The sequence below is a fragment of the Panulirus ornatus genome, chromosome 19, assembly GCF_036320965.1.
Source record: "Panulirus ornatus isolate Po-2019 chromosome 19, ASM3632096v1, whole genome shotgun sequence".
In the NCBI taxonomy this organism is placed as follows: domain Eukaryota; kingdom Metazoa; phylum Arthropoda; class Malacostraca; order Decapoda; family Palinuridae; genus Panulirus; species Panulirus ornatus.
The window spans coordinates 56,361,052-56,384,155 of NC_092242.1; the positions used below are offsets into that span (position 1 = coordinate 56,361,052).

Consider the following 23,104-nt stretch of genomic DNA (forward strand, 5'->3'; position numbering starts at 1 on the left):
ATGTGTGGAAGTCGAGAACATTATCTCGGAAAGCAAAAATGGGTATGTTTGAAGGAATAGTGGTTCCAACAATGTTGTATGGTTGCGAGGCGTGGGCTATGGATAGAGTAGTGCACAGGAGGATGGATGTGCTGGAAATGAGATGTTTGAGGACAATGTGTGGTGTGAGGTGGTTTGATCGAGTGAGTAACGTAAGGGTAAGAGAGATGTGTGGAAATAAAAAGAGCGTGGTTGAGAGAGCAGAAGAGGGTGTTTTGAAGTGGTTTGGGCACATGGAGAGAATGAGTGAGGAAAGATTGACCAAGAGGATATATGTGTCGGAGGTGGAGGGAACGAGGAGAAGAGGGAGACCAAATTGGAGGTGGAAAGATGGAGTGAAAAAGATTTTGTGTGATCGGGGCCTGAACATGCAGGAGGGTGAAAGGAGGGCAAGGAATAGAGTGAATTGGAGCGATGTGGTATACCGGGGTTGACGTGCTGTCAGTGGATTGAATCAAGGCATTTGAAGCGTCTGGGGTAGACCATGGAAAGCTGTGTAGGTGTGTATATTTGCGTGTGTGGACGTATGTATATACATGTGTATGGGGGTGGGTTGGGCCATTTCTTTCGTCTGTTTCCTTGCGCTACCTCGCAAACGCGGGAGACAGCGACAAAGTATAAAAAAAAAAGATATATATATATATATATATATATATATATATATATATATATATATATATATATATATATATATATATATATATTCCCTGGGGATAGGGGAGAAAGAATACTTCTCACGTATTCCCTGCGTGTCGTAGAAGGCGACTAAAAGGGAAGGGAGCGGGGGGCTGGAAATCCTCCCCTCTCGTTTTTTTTTTTAATTTTCCAAAAGAAGGAACAGAGAAGAGGGCCAGGTGAGGATATTCCCTCAAAGGCCCAGTCCTCTGTTCTTAATGCTACCTCGCTATCGCGGGAAATGGCGAATAGTATAAAAAAAAAAAAAAAAATATATATATATATATATATATATATATATATATATATATATATATATATTTATATTCCCTGGGGATAGGGGAGAAAGAATACTTCCCACGTATTCCCTGCGTGTCGTAGAAGGCGACTAAAAGGGAAGGGAGCAGGGGGCTGGAAATCCTCCCCTCTCGTTTTTTTTTTTAATTTTCCAAAAGAAGGAATAGAGAAGAGGGCCAGGTGAGGATATTCCCTCAAAGGCCCAGTCCTCTGTTCTTAACGCTACCTCGCTATCGCGGGAAATGGCGAATAGTATGAAAAAAAAAACATATATTTATATATATATCCCTAGGGATAGGGGAGAAAGAATACTTCCCATGTATTCCCTGCGTGTCGTAGAAGGCAACTAAAAGGGGAGGGAGTGGGGGGCTGGAAATATTCACATCATTATTTTTTTTTATTTTCCAAAAGAAGGAACAGAGAAGGGGGCCAGGTGAGGATATTCCCTCAGAGGCCCAGTCCTCTGTTTTTAACGCTACCTTGCTAACGCGGGAAATGGTGAATAGTTTGAAAGAAAGAAGAAAGAAATATATATATATGTACATAGAAATGTATATGTATGTATTTGTGCATGTGTGTCTGGGTTGGTTGGGCCATTCCTCGTCTGTATCCTTGTGCTACCTCACTAACACGAGAGACGGCAGTTAAGTATAATAAAAAAAAAAAATATATCCTGATATGTGTGTGTATGTACATGGGCATTTATGTATATGTATGTGAGTAGATGGGCCATTCTTCACCTGTTTCCTGGCACTACCTCGCTGATGCAGGAAGCAGCGATTAAGTATTTATTTCTATTTATTTTATTATGTATAGCCTGGAGTTAGTTGAAATGAAAGCATCATGTTCCTTCTCTTTTGATTAGTCATACCCTAAGTTTTTCTCTTCAAAAGGTAAGTGTTTCACTTGTTTTGTAGTGCATCTTCAACCATTAGAGGCTGCTGTAGGCCTACTGTTCTTTCATTTGGATCATGATGGAATTCTATATTTCAAGGTTATGTCTAGATAACTTGAAACATTACTTTAGCTTCAACTCATCCAATCGAGGTTTAGAAAAGTTTCTCCGCACACATACTGCTTTATTCTGTAATTACTTTTTTGTACTGTTTGAGTAGAGACATTGACACTGATAGGGCCCTATCTCTTGAACACTTTGTGAAATAATAGAACTTCTTAATTTTATGTATGCTCTCTGCATTAACTAGTTTTCAGTCAAGCTCTTCCGTACATCCACCACTCTTATACTATAAAAATATTTCTGTACATTCTCATCTACAAGTTCCCTAATCAATTTCATGTTATATCCTCCAATTGCTCTATCTTTGTATCGCTCACAAAACTATCAACTGCCCACTTAGTTGATCTCTTTTGAAAACTTAAATTTTAGTGATCAGGTCATCCCTCAGTCTTCTTTTCCGATTTAGATAAGATTAAAACCTTCAGCCTTTCCCTGTTGTTCGGCTTTCTTATTTCTGGTACTGTTTTTGTTGCCCTCCCGTGGACCATCTGTGCGAGCTCTTTGTGCTTCTTTAGGTACATAGAACAAACCTAAAAAGCATATTCTAGTTTTGGCCTTATGTAGAATATGAATAGCTTGCTAAATATTTCTTTATCTATATACTTGAAAGTTATTCTGATATTTGCCAGCAGATGCTTTCTTTAAGTGTTCTCCTCAAACAGGACTCTGGTAACAGATTTAGTATCATGTCAGATTCCCAGTTCTTGTTGCACACACAGTTCAAAAGCTTATTTCCTGCCCGGTGATAATATCATTGTGGCTGTCTTTCACTTTGTCCCATTCTCATTACTTTACTTTTGCTCGGGTTAAACTTCATGTATATTTCAGACAAACTTTGGGGTCTGCTTAGGTCCCCTTGCAAGCTGATGTAATCCTCCTCATTCTTCACTTCCCTCAAGAGTGATTGATTACATCCTTTGACAATTCTTGTTTCCATTTGACCATGAAAGGCTGTAGTTCAGCACTCCTTAGAGTGTTTTTGAAATCTAAATAAGTATATTGGAATTAAGATCATTGAGTATAATCACAGAAAACTACATTTGCTCAGAAGGAGGTTATTTAGCTAGTACTAGTAAGTACATTGAGATTGATTGATATTTTATGCTGTTCAGGAGGTTTTTGAATGTCTTTTGCTTCAGTTTTCTAGGTAGTTAAATTTTTGCTTTAATAATTTTTTAGTATTATATTCTGTTAAGTTTGTTTTTAGATATTTCTAAGTTTTTTATCTTTTCAGATTTTCCGAGGTCCTATCAACTCAGCAGAACCTTTGAAACAATTATTTAGTAAACCTATAGAGATGCAATACCTCAGGTTGAAACCAACTGAATGGTTCCAAGCCATTGCATTGAGATTTGAGGTTATTGGTTGCAGTCTCCCCAGTGTCACTCCACAACCCAGTGAAACCACAACCAGTACGTAAAAAAACATTTATTCCACAGAACTAAGATAGCAGATAAGATTTTTTTTCTTGTCTTTCCTTTAATTACCTATAAATGAAAATTGTGTTTTTGGCACATGCATTTCTTAGCTTCTGATTTATATCGTCAGTTTTGCATACTTTAGAATTTCTCCATGATAATGGCATTTACCTCCATAGTGATTATTTCATTTCAGGTGTTCATAAAATATAAGACATGAGAATATTTTATGTGATAATTGCTTTATTTTATTGAGTCCCTTAATTGCATAGGGTGTACTCAAACTGGAGAACAGTGTACATTTACATCATAGAATTCTGGACACATCCTTTACAAAAATGATACTTGACATTATCCTCCACAGCAATAACTTAGCCAATCTCATTGTTAGCCAACAGGCCAAGGTCATTCTCAAAGGCCTCACCTCCAAAATCCTCAAGCTCTAAAGTAGATTTCCTAAGAAGAATTTCTATCTCCAACCCTCTTCAATCTCTTCCTATGTGACATACCATCATCTCCCCTAAATCAGAGTGTAAAAACACACCATTATGCAGATGGCATAACCTGAGCATCAATGAACACCCAGCACATCACACAGTAGGAATACTGGCTCAACCAAAACAGAATGTGTACATCACCAAAGAAGTCTGTCTTTAACCCCTAACCCCTGACTAACATTAATCCAGGCTGTACTCTTCCATCACCCTGAATGGTTAATCATTCCCACTCAACGAACCTTTGACCACAGTGGACATCAGATGCATTTTCAGTGGTAAAAGAGAGGTGAAGAATTGATGGTTATTATAAGATGTAAGAGAGTGACCAATTATGTTTACCTTTGACTTGGAGTCATCCCAAGGAGGTGCTTAGGAAAGCTAAAAACTTTAGGATAAGTTGAGTTCAGTGAGGTATTCATCTGATGTGATTAACATCCAAAAGTCTCTTTTGCACACTTATCAGTTGGTATGTAATCCAATAAATCCTGGTGACCTCCAGTTATACCCTTAACTTTCACAGTACTCACCTTTGTATCTAAATCACCCATCACTAATACCTGGTCGTTCACATAAGACTGCTGACACTCACTTAGCTCCTCCTAAAACATTTGCATCTCATGATCTTTCTTTTCATGTGTAAGTGTATAAACGCTACTCATCACCCATCTTTTGCATTCCACTTTCAGTTTTATGCTCATGAGTCTGGAGCTCACTTCCATATACACTCAAAAACCCTTGGTTCAGCAGTAATATTACCCTTTCCCAAGCTTTTGCCCCCACACCAGCCCCTGACTTTACTTCAAAGATATTTCCAAGCGATTATTCCCTTTAACTCTTGAGCTTTGATTCACTCAGAGCCAGAACATCTAGGCTCCTTTCCTCAAACAAATTTACCTATTTCTCTTTTATTTTCGTTTTACATATATTTATATGTTCTTTATTATTCTTGATCACCATTTACCGCATCAGTGAGGTGGCACCAGGACACACACGAAAAATGGCCCATCCACTCATACATGCATATACATGTGTAAACGCCCATACACACTTACATATATACATATACATAACATATACACATATACATACATATACATACACATACACAGATGTATTCGTATATACACATGTCCATATTCATGCTTGCTTTCGTTCATTCCCGAAACCACAGCTCCCTATCTACATCTAAGCCCCACAGACCTTACCATGGTTTACCCCAGACTTTCACATGCCCAGGTTCAGTCCTCTGCACTCTGCACAACCCTATCTGTAGCTAATACCTCATAACCATATATTATTGTTGGAAACTACTCTTCTTCAAACATGTCCATTTGGCTTTTTATATTAGTATCCTAATGATGATATAATGTCTCCATAAACAGTTACACCTATTTGTAAAGAGCCAATGGGGCTGGAGGGTGGGATGATGTCAGATCATCAGATAATGGTTTCTTCAGTCCTCAAAGACCAAAAAGACTTCTATGGCAAGGAGAACATCCGCCTCAATAGCAAATCTACCCCATCCGTCTCAGCTGGGGCCTGGGTGGCAGAGCCCAAGTTAAACCAGTTTGTTAGGGTCAGTAATAGCAAATTGATATCCTTGATATAATTTTGATAGTCATGTCTGTGTTGTAGATAGTCTTGACATAAATATGATTTGGACATTTGAAAGTAGCAGCTTCTGAGAATTAAATTAGGCGCATTTAATGTGGAATAGATTTTCAGTATGATATGAAGACCAGTATAGCAATGGTTTTAGTAAGTGTACTTAATGTTGTGCCTGATTCTTTATTGTGAAAGGTTTATTCATTGTTACATAGTCAGTTTTTTGAAGAAAAATTAACCTTGTGCTACTTTTCTTTAAATGCATGTAAAGACATTTGTGGTATAGTATAGTTAGAGAAGAAATAGGTTATCCTGCAGTTGTTTACTGCACATTCATTACGATTATTTGTATTCCTTAGTTTGACTTCCTGAAACCAAGTAAGCTGTCAGGAGTCATAACACAGGGGCGAGACAGTGTTGACGAATGGGTTGAATCCTTTACTGTCCATTATTCTCCTGATGGACAGACCTGGAATACGATAAAGAATCCAGATGACACTGACAAGGTAGGTCCTCCAAACAGTTATGATGAGCAAGGTAAAGGATCATATGAAACTTTTTAAAATAAAGTAAGCCTTCCAAAATGATTGATATATTGATATGATATGATGGCCACTGTTTTGAAGAAGGAACAGAAAAATTCTTTTTTTACGTTCAACAGAAATCATTGCCAGCAACTGATTATATTTATGTACATCGTTCCAGGTGTTTCATGGCAACTTTGACAGAAGTACACCAGTGAATAACATGTTTGACAGACTCATCCAAGCACGTTTCTTGGAGATCAGACCCAAGACATGGAAATCCAATATTGCTATGAGAGTTGAAGTGATTGGCTGTTTCCATCCGTATCGTGAGTAGATTTTTTTCAGTAACTCTGATTAAAGTCTTAACATATTGGTATTATTAGATATTTTTTCCTGATTATGACTAGATCATGTACCTCTCTGTCTGGAGCTGATAAACTTAAAGCCTCCAATAAAATGACCAGAAAAAAGGGAACATTGAGATACCCTGTTAAGGAGGGAAAGAAAAACATGACTAAGTCATCTACCAATATGCCTTTCACCTTGATGATAGCTGATATTACCGTAAATACAACACTGAAAGAGTTTCATGTTACTAACATACCATCCATCTTGATGATTTCCAGTATTACCAAATATACACCACTTAAAAGCAGTTACTGCATATAGACTAGTATACATAGATGCACAAACAAACCAATTAGTAGGCAGCACTCATTATGAATACTTAGAATAAGATAACGTATGGCACATACATTTATACAAATATACATAAATATCCCAAAATATTGATAGTAGTACATAAACTGTATATGATACTGTTATTAAACTAAATTGTATAACAAAGAGAGAAAAAGGATAGTGATCAATGGAAGAGAAAACCTGGTCTTATAGTAGATGTCCTGTTAACATAAAACACTAAGATCTTCTGAGCTGTCATTGGCTGGAAGAAGGTTGATGATGTCATCTAAGAAGTGGTCTCTGAATGACCAAAGGCAATCCCAAAATGAAGGAAGTTATGCTGCCTTGGTTGCGAGTGGACAAGGAAGGATGGGAAACACCAACACTCCCCTTCCAGAAACACTGAGCACTTGCAGATCATAATCCTGATTTTCTTAAGAATATCTTGGGTCAGTTGCAGGACTGACTGCAGAGGATAATATTAAGTTAGTTATTTCCTTTCATTGGGTTACTGGCTTCAAGAAAAGATGTACAGGGTTGGCATTTTGCCAGTGTTACACCAGAATCAGAAAAAAAAGTGTAACAAACCCTTACCTGGAGATAGTTGCCTAATAACCTTGACATCCATAGTTGCCAGACTTATGGAAACCATCATTCAATACAAGATGATAAATCATTTTGAGGATCGGCACATAATTTACAGTTTGCTGTATGGTTTTTGATGCTATCATTCATGTTCAATAGATCTACTTGATCTTTAGGATCATACAGTGAGAAAGTATATTGAAAGTAAAGTAAGTGATGTTATTAATATAGATTTTCAGGAAACAACCAAAAGAGTCTTTAATCAAAGAATACAGACAACATTTGAGGTTCAAGGTACAGACTGTTGTGCAGTAAAGTAGTTAGAAACTAAACAAAGAGTGGTTATTAACAGAGAAGCCTCAGATTTGTTAGATATAACAAACAGAATGCCGCAGATCACTTCGTTTTAGTTCATACCAGTGATGCTAATGATGGCTATGCTGTAAGAATATCAAATTTGCTAACACTAAGCTGGGAAGCTGAATATTATATACATACAGGCAGACCAAGCTCAAAGATGACAATCGAATTTTGATATCAGTAAATGCAGTTTTGCACATCATCAGCTAAATCAGAAAGACAAGCTACATTATGAACTTTGCTGAGCTTTATGACATACATGAGGAAAAATAAAACTTAATATAATAGCTGCATTGAGCCAAAGCCAAGTGCACCATGCATAGAGGCAATAAGAATGTGAACAGAATTATAGGCTTTACAGGAAGGCCATTTAGATTCAAAGCTAAGAAGCTAGACTTCACTTTTTACAGTTTATTGGTATGTCTCCACCGTGAATATTGTGTTCAGTTTTAATTTCTTAGCTAGAAAATAAGAAAAAAACATGGAAGAGAGTACATTGGTGAGCCATCTAGATGATTCATCTGCAGAGAAGCAGATCCTATATAAGTGCCATCTTGATGACCTTAAGTTACATATTTAGTTAAAAAAAAACAGACATAGGTGCTTTAATCCAGATATTTAGAAAAATCAAAGGCTTTGACAGTCTTGATCTAAAGCAGTTATTTATATTTAAGACAGATTAGTGTGATTACACTTGTAGTAATGGATGCAGAATCTAGACAGATGTTTAGCTTTGAATGAGGCAAAATATGTTTTCATTAATAGGGTTGTTTACTTTTGTAATGATTTATCAGTAGGAGGAGAGCAGCCATAAGCGACCACAGATAAATTTCAAATTCATTTGGAAAGTACTTCATTTTAAATCCAAGACTGACAATCTTTGTGCCTCCATAATTGTAAAGGCTAAGAGGCATCTCTCCTTATGTCATTTCTTTTGTTCATGTACTCTCTCCACACCAAGCTCTATATTTATAATCCCCTTTACATTTATAAACAACTTTGTGAGGATCCAGTGGTCAGTTGCCTTTTGCATTCCTCTGTATACCTTTGTATTACTGTGTAGTTGATGAAAATATCTGTGGAAGCAGATGATACCCAACCCTTTAAGGTAGTGCAAGGAGTTAACTCAGTAATATCTGTAGGAACATAGACAGGGGAATAAAACTTCAGTCAGGGAACAGAACAGTATTACACTGTTCTTTGCAGTGGACAGTGAAGTTTCACCAGTTTAATCTTGTCATTTTATAGATGGTATTCCTGTGGTAACCAGCAAACAGTATACCTGAAAAATGGGAGCTAAGCCACTACAAGGTCAGCAGTAATGGACTTTGTTCAAATTGAAAGAAAGTAGAAGAGGAGACTCAATTGAGATTTTTAAGTTGGGTTTTTCATTTATCAGTATGGCATAGCTCTTTCAGATAGGAAAATTCTGATCACTAGATGACTCATTAGTAAGCTAAGCTCTGAAGAGTTGGAAAAAATCAGCTAATATTTCTGTAGTAATGAGTAGTAAAGGAGTGGTATGAACTAAATGGAGAATTATGGAATTCACAATGTGTGATGTAATTGAAAAAATTTTACAAAAAAAAGCAAGAGAATTTAAGAGATGGGGCTCATGAGTGTTAAACTCCCTCATATATGCACAAGAGGGTATCATGCTCACAATCATACATAGAGATAGGGAGTTAGGGCCTCATGAGTGTAAGATTTTCTCATATATGCAGAGATAGGGTATTGGCATCAAGTACTCATGCTTATATATAGAATTTATAGCCATGTGAACTATATTGAAAATTAAACTGAATGATAATTCTCCTTGATCAGCTGTGATGACTACCACGCTAGCTCCCGTTTTGACCACAGAACCTCCACCAAGGAATTGCTCAGTTTGCCCAGGTCTTCCTGATGATTATTATGATAACTGTATGCCTTGTTTACATGGAGAATACTTTGATGGTCGGTCCTGTGTGACAAAAGGCATGTGTCCTTGCTTCAAAGATGGTATTAGGTGAGTTAGAGGGCATCATTTTTATCATGTATCTTATGTGTATAGTATATTTTTGTATTGTAGTAATGCATTGATGGCTCTCTTACTTATGTTAAACCTTATTCTCTTTTTTAAGGTATCAGGCAGAGTCAGTCTTCGAGACAAGGGACTGTAAAGAGTGTCACTGTCTTGCGGGTGGAGACACGTTGTGTATCGAAAAGAAATGTCCACAGTGTGAAGATGTAAGATTTTCAATTATTGGTTGTATTATTTGTGTAGAGCTAAAAGGATGAGGGATGGACTTCATGAAGTTGTTACTAAAAGAATGATAGGTTTCAAAGAATCCAAGGAGGTGTAGAGCTTTGCTTGTACCCAAAATATTTGTTGATCATATGTTAATTCACTTATTTCTGTCATCTTGCCTCAGAAAAGTATAAAGTTGAATAAACATAACATATTTAATTATTTTTTGCAATTGCCAATTGTTAAGTACAGGAAGAGTTCTACACTCACTGGGCCCTCTCTTGAAATTTGTTTACCTTTATGTATTTCTTGAAACATTTATGTACTGCCAGTATTTACACTTGTATCACTTAGTTTATGTTAACCATCCATCACCCATACAGAAAACATCTCTTCTTCATGACTTTTCTAACACATTTCTTCCCTAGTTGTTTCTTGCAGCCTATTGTTCCTCTGTTTTGCTTCTCACAAAGAAATGTTCACTATCACCATATTCCAACTGAATTAAAGCCTGGAAGGTAGTCATCAAGTCACACTCAAATTTTTTCTTTGCTTTAGGGTGAGAGGATTTTTAATCTCCAGCTTTCTTTGTGGCTCAGCTCTCTTAATTCAGTAACTCTTCTTTGGACTCTCTTAATCAAATCTTGTGTTTTTTTTAAATCTGGTAACCAGAATAGGGAAGCACATTTCTTTTCCCATTCAGTACATGTTGCAGATGCTTTACCAAACATTCCCTTATTCATGTGTTAAGTGCAGTTCTAATTTTGCATCCAGATAGTCTCCCTCTTTAGTAAAGGTCTTGATGTGTACCTTTGGCAACAGTTAGACACATTTTCAGCTCCAAGGTTTCCTTTACATACATATATCTGTAGCTTGATTTCTAATAGATGATAGTCACACTGAGGCATTCTTTCATTGTGTCTTGTTCTCAGTACTTTGCATTTATTCTGACTGAATTTCTTCATTTATTTGACCAACTTTGGAGTTTTTCATGTAAGTAGATTCAACCATCATCATTTTCAATTTGTGTCATGATCTTGGCATTATCTGTAAATGTGTTCAGGTAAATATCTAGTCCATCAGGTTATTCATTTACATACACCAAGAATGGCTGTGGACCCAACCAATCCCTGTTGGAGCATGCCACTGATGACCTTATCCCATTTCAAGAATGCTGCTTAAGCCTGTATCCCTCCCACAAAAGTAATCTAGCCTGTGAAGGAATCTATCCTGTATTTTTGCCTGTACTGTAGATCAAACTTCTTGACCAGCCATTGATATGGCACAGTCTCAAACGTTCTTTGGCAGTGCAGGAACACAAAGTCTGCCCATCTATCTCTGTTGACTGCAGTGACACTCACTTTATCATAGGAACCCAAGAAATATGTAATATATGACCTTTTCCCAAATTTTTCTTTCTGATAGGTAGTTTCTCCTTTGCTAGTAGTCATTTGTATGACTTTATCTCCCACAGAAGATAGTATGAAAGTCCTCTCATATGCAGATGACTTCAAAATCACAGTAGAGCACCTCAGATCTTCACAAGCAGTAACAAACATGCTACAGCACATTGAACAGCTGGAGTGCTGGTTCACCCATAATATAGGTATACTGTTGCTCTCTTAAATCTTGATTGGCATGTTTCCAAACTGTACCTACCAATCTCCCATAATGGTCACACTTTTCCTTTGAACAAAATTGCAACCATACTGGGCAGCAAATATCACGCACACACACACCCACACACACACACACACACACACACACACACACACACAATTTTCATTCACCACACCGCAAACATCAACATAAAGGCCATAAGCAAAGTAAACACCTTCAGAACACCCAGTGGTACTAGATTCAGACAAGACAAAGAAACCCTTAGTGTCCTTTAAAGATAGCCTACCTGAGTGCTTGACCATAATGACATTTCTTCTGACACGCTTGACCTCTTTTTTTTTTTTTTATATCTGAACCCTCCCAATACTCATACACCATTTCTTTCCCCTCAGGGTCCTCTGACCACAACCTTATTTTTGTTCATCCTAATTGGGCTCACTAATCCTCTATCCTTTCCTCAAAATGCCAACCGTGGGTAAGCTTAAAGGTTATCTCTGCACAGGTTTATTGACTCCCAGGAATGGGTAGTGGTTATTTGATCGGGATGCCCATGCTGTGCTGAACACGTATCAGAGGTTATCTTGGCTGGGGTGCAGTTGTACATCCCATTTTCTTCCTGATCTTTCTCTCCTTATTCATGAGTTGCTTTTTCTCTGGTGTCTGTTGTATCAGGGATGGTGCATACCCTTTGTTCCCTTCTCCTGAAAGCCACTCCACTTTCAATTCTACTTGGAATCATTGTAAACCTGTTCTTCAGAGAGCCAGGTGCATTTTGATTAAAAGAAAGTTTGCTCACTATATCAATTCTACTGAAAAATCTTTTTGGTCCTTAATGCAAAGAATCTCCAACAACCGTCATAATTCAGCCTTTCCTCCTCTCTTTTGACCAGATCAGTCATTGCTAATTCTCCACTGAAAAAGCTGCTCTTTTTGCCATCTTCTTTTCCTCAAACTCAACTTTGAATGATTCACATTTTAATTCTCTGGATTCGTCTTCTTCCACTGAACCAATGCTATGCCTATTTTCTCCTCACCTAAGATCTTCGAGATACTCTTTCAGCTTCAGGTTGACAAGGCTAGTTCTAAGAGACTGTACCCCTGAGCTAGCACCCGTTCTTGCTCACCTATTTTGCCTCAGGTTTTAAAACCCAGTCTTTCCCTCCCACTTGGAAGCACACTATAATGAAGACCATCCCTGATAAAGGCAATGGCTCTATTCCCTCCGACTATCACCCTATTAGTATCATTTCTCCTATATCCTCTCTTTGAAACTCTCTTAAACTCTTACTTTCTCAGCTGTTATCTCCAAAGTCTTTTAGACTCTCCTAGACTCTTACTTTCTTGAACACCTAGAATCTCATTACCTTCTGTCTGATCACCAGTATGGATTTTGCAATGCTAGGTGTGCAGGTGATTTTTTCCCCTTTTGACTCACCTCTGATCCTCTTCTCTCAGGGATTTTGGTGAAACATTAGTCATAACCCTCAACATCTCCAAAGTATTAGCTTTCTAAACTCTCTTCCTTTAGTTTCACAGCTTCTCTCTGTTCTCTAATGCATAGTTACCTTTCTTGTTGTTCCATCACAGTAATCATCAATGGAATAACTTCCCCCTCCTATCCTATTCAACCCTGTAATAACGTAAGATTGTTGGGCATAACCCTATCCTCCATTCTGCATTGGAAACTTCACTTAATCAACATCACAAAATCTTCCTAACAGCTGGAAGTGCTGTATAGGTACCGTAATTATTTTTCTTGTGAGCAGCTGTTTCATATTCACAGGGGTTTTAGTCATCCAAGTTTGGCATATTGTTCATGAATTTGGATTGGTTCATCCTCCACCTTTCTGTCAACTAGAGTGGAATCAGAAGCTTTCCATCTCAATAATTCTCCTGACATCACTTCCCTTCAATCTTCCCTTTCCAAACACTGTAATGTTGTTTCTCTCTGTTGCATAGATATTATTTTTGCCATTGTTCTTACATGTGTCCTCACCTATAGGGTTTGGACCCGTAGCTTTTGATTGTCTGCTGCTTCCTACAGTTTCTGTGTAAAAACAAGCCTCTCAAGGATTGGCTGCTATGATGCCTTCATCTTCCCTTAAACAATGTGCTGTGGAATTCTCTTCCTTTTTGTGTCTTTCCCTCTTCATATAATCTTTCTCTCTTTAAGAATCAGGTTTGCAAACACTTACAGAGCCTTGATTAATTTCTCCCTTGTTTTTCTTTTACTTTTTCCTTTCACCCAAGATGGCCTTGCTTTGGGCATGTTTTGCCCATGCATTGTCTGTCACTATAAAAACGAATCATTCACTAAACCTCCCTGGTCATTCACCCTATCGAAAGCAAATATAAGAAAGCTGCAAATCACACAAACAAAGCTTTTAAAGCAAACAGTGGCTGTCTAGCAACCACAGACACTCATCAACTGCACAATCTCACCTCATCAAGCTTGTCACTCCATTCTTTGCTACAGCCCTTGATACTTCTCATCCAAATTGCTCCATAGCCAACCACCATCCCCCAGTTATGAACAAAATGTAGTGACCCCAGCCTTTTACTTTGGAAGCATATACTCATACATCCAACCCTCCCACAACAAACACAACAGTAACAAAACATATACATACACTAAGGGATTCAAAGAGAAGAAGTCTTGAGGATAAGGAAACACATGAGGGGTTGAATGATATTCAAAAGTATTAATGGACTCTGCATGCTTAAGGTTACCCCAAAAGCAACAGGTCACCTTTGGCAAGACTGTATCATTGAGAGTAGAGTCTTGTCAGAGAACTTCTCTGCAGAGGAGCTTACATTTCTTGCTGCTGGAAGTAGCATAGTCTTGGGATGAAGGAGCCTTTAAAAAGGTCTTGGGTAACACCATGAATCTTTCATAGAAATTGGTCTTGAAATATTTATAGACAACTTGAATGATATTCAGAAGTGTTTTCACCATGTAGGACAGTAATCCATCAGCATTACCAAGATGGGAAGGATAAAGTCTTAGAACATATGTTGATTGACAGAAATGAAGTAATCAGGCTATTAAAATGACTTGATCCATATAAGCCCATGCTCTTGTCGAAGTCACCCCATGCATGCTGAAAGAGTGTGCAGAAGCATGCTAGACCACTAGAAATGTTGTTCAATATATCATTAGTTGAAAGTACAGTTCTAAAGAAGTGGAAGAGGGCAAATGTTGTTCCTAAACTTAACAAAGGGGATTGGGAAACTGCTCTGAACTACATGCTAGTTCCATTAAACATTATGGTATGTAAATCATTGGAAAAGATAATCAGAAAGCAAATGAATCACTGTTTGCAAAGGATAAACATTCTGACTGGGATTCAACATGGTTTCTGGGAAAGGAGGTCATGCATAACCAATATTTTAGACCTCTGACAGGGTGAGCTTTGTCTTAGATCAAAGAGAGGAATGGCTAGACTTCATGTTCTTGAACTGCCAGAGAGCCTTCAACATTATTCCTTATTGGAGGTTGATTAAGAATCAGATCTGCACTCAAGAAGAAGGGTTGGGCTTCTTCACTGAATAGAAGATTACCAAATTGGAAGGGAGCAAAGAACACAGGTGAGAGGTACATTCTCACAGTGGACTGGGGTTACAAGTGGCATGCCACAGGGCTCAGTCTTAGGCCCAATGATACTCTGGCTTACACAAATGACTTATATGTCAGACTGGAATTACATGTAAACATGTTACTAGATGAAGTCAAGATCATATAAGAAATAAAGAATGATGATCACATCTGCCCACAAGGGGACCTGGGCAAACTCTAAAGACAAATGAATGGATGATGAGATTTGATCCATGTAAGTACAAGGCCTCAGTGTAATTATTGCCTAACAGAAATTAATTACAAGAGTACACCTATTTTATTGCCAGAGTTACATATGAGAACTGTGAAAGAGGAATGTTTTTTTTAGATGGAGGCTGCAGACATGGACAAAAGTCTACTTAAAGGATTATGAAAGGAAAAAAAAAGACCAGACAAGGGAAGTATTTATGAATTCTGTTGGAGTGAAAAATGTGCCGGGTCATACATACTGGGAAGGACATGAGAGGGTAGAGTTCCAAAGGTTCAAGGTGTGGGGAAAGTAACACTTATCAAAACAGCAATGCCCACACAGTTATCATGTGGTGCAGCAGCTTGCTGAGTATTTCATAGTCTAGCTAGTGGTGGGGGCAAACAAGCAGCTAGCTCTCAAGAGCAAAAACTAGAGTAATACATATAGAAGAGGGAAGGTGAACCAACATTGCCATGTAGGGAAAGAAGGTCTAAAGTTTAGAAGTTAGCTGGAGAGAGTTTACAAGTCGGACAGCTCTCGACTCAACCTTGTCAAGTAAAGATGCAGAACTAGACCCAACTCAGAAGTGAGAGCAGTACCCCATACAAGAACGGATCAGTCCTTTGTATAAATTGAGCAAGTGTTCAAATGAAAAGAAATTTTGACATCTAAACAGCACTCCCAGCTTCTTAGAAGCATACTTAGCTATTTCTGTGGGGTCTTTAAGAAAGAGTGGATGTTATGGTAATACAAATTTATTCATTGAGTCAAGGGGTAGAATTACAGAACCATTAAAGGTGAGAGGAAAGTTGTGAGGAGAATTGATAGAGAGATGGGTGGAAATTGAGTCTTTGAAGCATAGAACTAGCAAATACAAGTGTATGGGCCAGGAAATTATTCAGCACATATTTCAGACCAAAACTGGATTGTCTTACAGTTCTGTCACTGCACCTGATAGAGAGGGTAAAGAAAAGAGTAGCTAAATTATGGTTCCTGAAATAAAGAACATAGCAAGTGAGAGGCTGAGGGCTACAGAGCTGTCCACCATGGAGGAGAGGAGATAGGGGAAGGAACCTAAAAACGGCCTTCAGGTTTCTAAAATAGCTACATGATTTTGATAGGGAACAGTTCTGCAAAAGATGTGGCATCAGAGTGATCAGAGGCCATAACAAAAAGCTGAGTAAAAAGAAAGAAGGTTAAGAAGTACTTGCTTATTTTTAGGGTGGTGGATGGTAGGAATAAACTAATCAATGAGATAGTAAATGCTGGAAGTATAAAAAGTTTAAAATTCCAGTTGATGGCATAGAAAGTTCAGGAGACAGGGCCCCACAATTATAGAGCTCTATCTCTCTCTGTACTGTACAAATAGGTTAATTGCAAATAGTTTAATACTCTGAATTATCCCAACAAGCATTGAGCAACCACCCTCCAACCCCATTATCAAAAGTCATCCCACTAGATAAACACTAATATATGAAACTACACTCCAGACACTCAATTGTCACTCTTCTCCATTTTTCCCATCTGTGTTTGACAAGGTGGACTATAGAGTACTACAAAAGAAAATAGTGGAACAAGCTATTAAAGAGAAAATAGGAAAATTGAACAAGGAATTTAACCAACAGAAAGCACAAAAGTAGTTGGAAACATGTCTGATGGAAATTATGCTTTCAGATGTCCTGCAAGGAATGGTATTGACTTCAGTATTCTTTGTAATCTTGATACTGATATAGATAAAAATGTGAAAGATAGTACAGTCAGGAGCCATGCTAATGATAAAAGAATGAGTAAAGTAGTAGTAAATGAGGCAGAGTAAGAAAAAATGCAGTGATTTGGACACCATATACAAATGGGCTGAAGAGACTCTTATAGAATTTAACCTACAGAAATTTAAACATATATGCATGCAACAATTAACAATGTTTTGGCACCAGCATACAAAGAATTGGGGAATAATGTTGAATGAAAAACTATTTATAGAAATATGTTGATAAGATAATGCTCCAAGAGTATAGTGAGTTGTACGATATGAACATTTGTAACAAAAGAAAGAAAACTAACAAGGAAATCTGTTTAAAGTATACGTATAAAGTGAAATCAAATACTGCTGTACTCCATGGTTGTCAGTTCAGCAAAGTGAATTGATAGATTAGGGAGAATTTATAAATGCTTTACAAATGATACAAGGGGACTTGAGCATATAAACAACCCTGAAAGACTGAAAGAGCTTGAAATCTGTATGTACAGAGACTTAGAGAAAGATGAAGGATAATGTATGTCTGGCAACAAATAGAAGTTATAAAGAGAAACTTCCTAAGCCTGAAATTAACTCAGCAAGGGAATATGGAATCATCGTATTAAAGGTAATATGTGTAAATGCATTAAAAGGGCACCAAACAAAAATGTATGAATACCCAGAGAAAAAGGTAGAACACTTATATAATCAAATATAGTACACCAAAAACATCTAGTAATGAACACAGAAACATCAAAAGAGGACTAGACTCATGGATTGAGGCAATACTAATATGAAGCTAAACTATCAGTTACCCCAGCAAGAAAAACAACAATATCCAATAAACAAGTTGTCCAGTGAGCACTACACACTAACCCTGATGTCATGGTAAACTTTGGTCTTAGCTATTCGTACATGGGTAAATTCCAAACACACCCCACCATACCTACAGTACAGATACCATTTCAACATAATTAAGACCCTCATGCCCAAAATACTACTTCCATACTGAAAACACTGAATGTTTACTCCTCATTTATCATATGCTCACTTCACAAACATATGGCCCATTTCATAAACACTGTAAAAGCCCAATAGAAAATAGAAGAGACATGTGGGGTGGGAATTATATGGGAGGGTATTGATTGAGAGGGTTAAGTCATGTACAGAGCATTAGATTGGGGAAGGGTATTGTGGTTTCAAAAGTGTTAGAGGATGTGTGGATTACATGCCTGCTTTGAAGAATGTGTGTGAGAAATACTTAGAAAACAGATGGATTTGTATGTAGCATTTATGGATCTGAAGAAGGCATATGATAGGGTTGATAGAGATGCTTTGTGGAAGGTTTCAAGAGTATATGGTGAGGGAGGTAAGTTGCTAAAAGCAGTGAAAAGTTTTCACTAAGGATATAAGGCATATGTACGAGTAGGTAAAGAGGAGAGTGATTGGTTCCCAGTGAATGTTGGTTTGCGGCAGTGGTGTGTGATATCCCCATGGTTGTTTGATTTGTTTATGGATGGGAAGGTTAGGGAGGTAAATGCAAGAGCTTTTGAGAGAGGGGTGAGTATGCAGTCTGTTAGGGATGAGAGGGCCTGGGAAGTGAGTCACTTGTTGATCACTGATGATACAGCTCTTGTGGCTGATTCATGTGAGAAACTGCAGAAGCTGGGGACTGAGTTTGGAAAAGTGTGTGAAAGGAGAAAATTGAGAGTAAATGTGAATAAGAACAAGGCTATTAGGCTTAGTAGGATTGAGGGACAAGTTAATTGGGATGTAAGTTTGAATGGAGGAAGTGAAGTGCTTTAGATATCTGGGAGTGGGCCTAGCAGTGGATGGAACCATGGAAGTGGAAGTTTGTCACAGGGTGGGGGAGGGGGTGAAGGTTCTAGGAGCATTGAGGAATGTGTGGAAGGCAAGAACTTTATCTCGGAGCAAAAATGGGTATGTTTGAAGGAATAGTGGTTCAGCAATGTTTATGGTTGCGAGGCATGTGCTATAGATAGGGTTGTGCAGAGGAGGATGGACGTTTTAGAAATGAGATGTTTGAGGACAATATGTGGTGTGAGGTGGTTTGATTGAGTAAGTAATGAAAGGACAAGAGAGATGTGTGGTAATAAAAAGAGTGTGGTTGAGAGAGCAGAAGAGGGTGTATAGAAATAGTTTGGTCGCGTGGAGAGAACGAGTGAGGAAAGATTGACAAAGAGGATATATGTGTCAGAGGTGGAGGAAACGAGGAGAAGTGGGAGACCAAATTGGAGGTGGAAGGATGGAGTTAAAAAGATTATGAGCAATCAAGGCCTGAACATGAGGAGGGTGAAAGGTTTGCAAGGAATACAGTAAATTGGAATGATGTGTTATACCGGGGTCAATGTGCTCTCAATGGATTGAACCAGCGCATGTGAAGTGTCTGGGGTAAACCATGGGAAGCTTTGTGGAGCCTGGATGTGGAAAAGGAGATCTGGTTTTGGTGCATTATAACTGACAGCTAGAGACTGAGTTTGAACGAATGTGGCCTTTGTTGTCTTTTCCTAACGCCACTTTGCGCACGTGTGGGGGGATGGGAGTGCCATCTCATGTGTGGTGGGATGGCGACAGGAATGGATAAAGGCAGCATGTGTGAATATGTGAGAACAATGGAAGTAAGGGGAGGAATGGGATGTATTTAGGGAATCAGTGATGGAATGCGCAAAAGATGCTTGTGGCATGAGAAGCGTGGGAGGTGGGTTGATTAGAAAGGGTAGTGAGTGGTGGGATGAAGAAGTAAGAGTATTAGTGAAAGAGAAGAGAGAGGCATTTGGACGATTTTTGCAGGGAAAAAATGCAATTGAGTGGGAGATGTATGAAAGAAAGAGACAGGAGGTCAGGAGAAAAGTGCAAGAGGTGAAAAAAAGGGCAAATGAGAGTTGAGGTGAGAGAGTATCATTAAATTTTAGGGAGAATAAAAAGATGTTCTGGAAGGAGGTAAATAAAAGTGCGTAAGACAAGGGAGCAAATGGGAACTTCAGTGAAGGGCGCTAATGGGGAGGTGATAACAAGTAGTGGTGATGTGAGAAGGAGATGGAGTGAGTATTTTGAAGGTTTGTTGAATGTGTTTGATGATAGAGTGGCAGATATAGGGTGTTTTGGTCGAGGTGGTGTGCAAAGTGAGTGGGTTAGGGAAAATGATTTGGTAAACAGAGAAGAGGTAGTAAACGCTTTGCGAAAGATGAAAGCCGGCAAGGCAGCAGGTTTGGATGGTATTGCAGTGGAATCTATTAAAAAAGGGGGTGACTGTATTATTGACTGGTTGGTAAGGTTATTTAATGTATGTATGATTCATGGTGAGGTGCCTGAGGATTGGCGGAATGCGTACATAGTGCCATTGTACAAAGGCAAAGGGGATAAGAGTGAGTGCTCAAATTACAGAGGTATAAGTTTGTTGAGTATTCCCGGTAAATTATATGGGAGGGTATTGATTGAGAGGGTGAAGGCATGTACAGAGCATCAGGTTGGGGAAGAGCAGTGTAATTTCAGAAGTGGTAGAGGATGTGTGGATCAGGTGTTTGCTTTAAGAATGTATGTGAGAAATACTTAGAAAAGCAAATGGATTTGTATGTAGCATTTATGGATCTGGAGAAGGCATATGATAGAGTTGATAGAGATGCTCTGTGGAAGGTATTAAGAATATATGGTGTGGGAGGCAAGTTGTTAGAAGCAGTGAAAAGTTTTTATCGAGGATGTAAGGCATGTGTACGTGTAGGATGAGAGGAAAGTGATTGGTTCTCAGTGAATGTAGGTTTGCGGCAGGGGTGTGTGATGTCTCCATGGTTGTTTAATTTGTTTATGGATGGGGTTGTTAGGGAGGTGAATGCAAGAGTTTTGGGAAGAGGGGCAAGTATGAAGTCTGTTGTGGTTGAGAGAGCTTGGGAAGTAAGTCAGTTGTTGTTCGCTGATGATACAGCGCTGGTGGCTGATTCATGTGAGAAACTGCAGAAGCTGGTGACTGAGTTTGGTAAAGTGTGTGAAAGAAGAAAATTAAGAGTAAATGTGAATAAGAGCAAGGTTATTAGGTACAGTAGGGTTGAGGGTCAAGTCAATTGGGAGGTAAGTTTGAATGGAGAAAAACTGGAGGAAGTAAGGTGTTTTAGATATCTGGGAATGGATCTGGCAGCGGATGGAACCATGGAAGCGCAAGTGAATCATAGGGTGGGGGAGGGGGCGAAAATCCTGGGAGCCTTGAAGAATGTGTGGAAGTCGAGAACATTATCTCGGAAAGCAAAAATGGGTATGTTTGAAGGAATAGTGGTTCCAACAATGTTGTATGGTTGCTAGGCGTGGGCTATGGATAGAGTTGTGTGCAGGAGGGTGGATGTGCTGGAAATGAGATGTTTGAGGACAGTGTGTGGTGTGAGGTGGTTTGATCGAGTAAGTAATGTAAGGGTAAGAGAGATGTGTGGAAATAAAAAGAGCGTGGTTGAGAGAGCAGAAGAGGGTGTTTTGAAATGGTTTGGGCACATGGAGAGAATGAGTGAGGAAAGATTGACCAAGAGGATATATGTGTCGGAGGTGGAGGGAACGAGAAGTGGGAGACCAAATTGGAGGTGGAAAGATGGAGTGAAAAAGATTTTGAGTGATCGGGGCCTGAACATGCAGGAGGGTGAAAGGCGTGCAAGGAATAGAGTGAATTGGATCGATGTGGTATACCGGGGTTGACGTGCTGTCAGTGGATTGAATCAGGGCATGTGAAGCGTCTGGGGTAAACCATGGAAAGTTGTGTGGGGCCTGGATGTGGAAAGGGAGCTGTGTTCTCGGGCATTATTGCATGACAGCTAGAGACTGAGTGTGAACGAATGGGGCCTTTGTTGTCTTTTCCTAGCGCTACCTCACACACATGAGGGTGGAGGGGGATGGTATTCCATGTGTGGTGAGGTGGCGATGGGAATGAATAAAGGCAGACAGTGTGAATTGTGTGCATGGGTATATATGTATGTGTCTGTGTGTGTATATATATGTGTACATTGAGATGTATAGGTATGTATATTTGCGTGTGTGGACGTGTATGTATATACATGTTTATGGGGGTGGGTTGGGCCATTTCTTTTGTCTGTTTCCTTGCGCTACCTCGCAAACGCGGGAGACAGCGACAAAGCAAAAAATATATATATATATATATATATATATATATATATATGTATATATATATATATATATATATATATATATATATATATATGCAAAAAATTACAAAAGAAAAGTAACTCCATAGATGCAGATACACAACTATGATAAGGAACACGAGAATCTTGAACATTTTTTTGTATTACCTTGTCTTCAGAAGACTAGTTACAGAGTAAAGTGAGAAAATAGATATAGTAGATGATATGCATGCAGAATTAAGGGAAGCATGGAATGGGTCATGTAACTTTGTAATTAGTGAGAGAGAAGGTTGGTACAAGGGTCTGGTTGATCCCACCCTCTATTTGACCATGACCTGACATCTCCCACACTCAGGTAAAACTGAACACACCCTTGTGTCATTCCCAGAAGTTCACTGTATAGGAAGGTGACACCTTTAACCATCCAAAAGCTTTTGCTAGGGCGAGGTCAGTGATGGTAAGAAGCAAAAAGACTGGTTCTAGAAAATCTGTTTATTAGCGTACAATGTAAACTTTGTTTTTTTTTTTACGCATACACATAACAGTGGAAGATCAGTCGTCCATACTTGTTTGCCATTTCCCACATTAGTGAAGGGCCTCATTTGTTTACATCCTTCTCTAGCCGTCATGTGTAACACAACGAATTCACAACCAGGCCCCATAGACCTTTCTATGGTTTCCCCCAGCTGCTTCTTATTCCCTGGTTCAGTTCAGCCACAGCATGTTCTTCCATGTACACTATACCATTTGAATTCACTCTGTTCCCTGCATGCTTTTCAACCTCCTGCATTTTCAAGCCTTGAGAACTCAAAACCTTTTTTACTCCATTCCTCCATCTCCAGCACAGTCTCCCCTTTCTCTTTGTCCTGACAGGTT

General features: G+C 38.7%; 1 protein-coding gene across 2 annotated transcripts in view; it reads left to right on the plus strand.

The window, feature by feature from the left end:
* The window catches only part of LOC139755522 (hemocytin-like), a 420,053-nt gene that overhangs the window by 226,278 nt on the left and 170,671 nt on the right, over positions 1–23,104 (plus strand). For both annotated transcript variants that reach the window (XM_071673909.1, XM_071673910.1), the window contains 6 exons: positions 3,264–3,441; positions 5,327–5,520; positions 5,909–6,055; positions 6,255–6,402; positions 9,527–9,710; positions 9,826–9,931. In XM_071673909.1, coding sequence (XP_071530010.1) covers positions 3,264–3,441; positions 5,327–5,520; positions 5,909–6,055; positions 6,255–6,402; positions 9,527–9,710; positions 9,826–9,931 — 957 coding nt within the window. The remainder of the gene's footprint in view (positions 1–3,263; positions 3,442–5,326; positions 5,521–5,908; positions 6,056–6,254; positions 6,403–9,526; positions 9,711–9,825; positions 9,932–23,104) is intronic.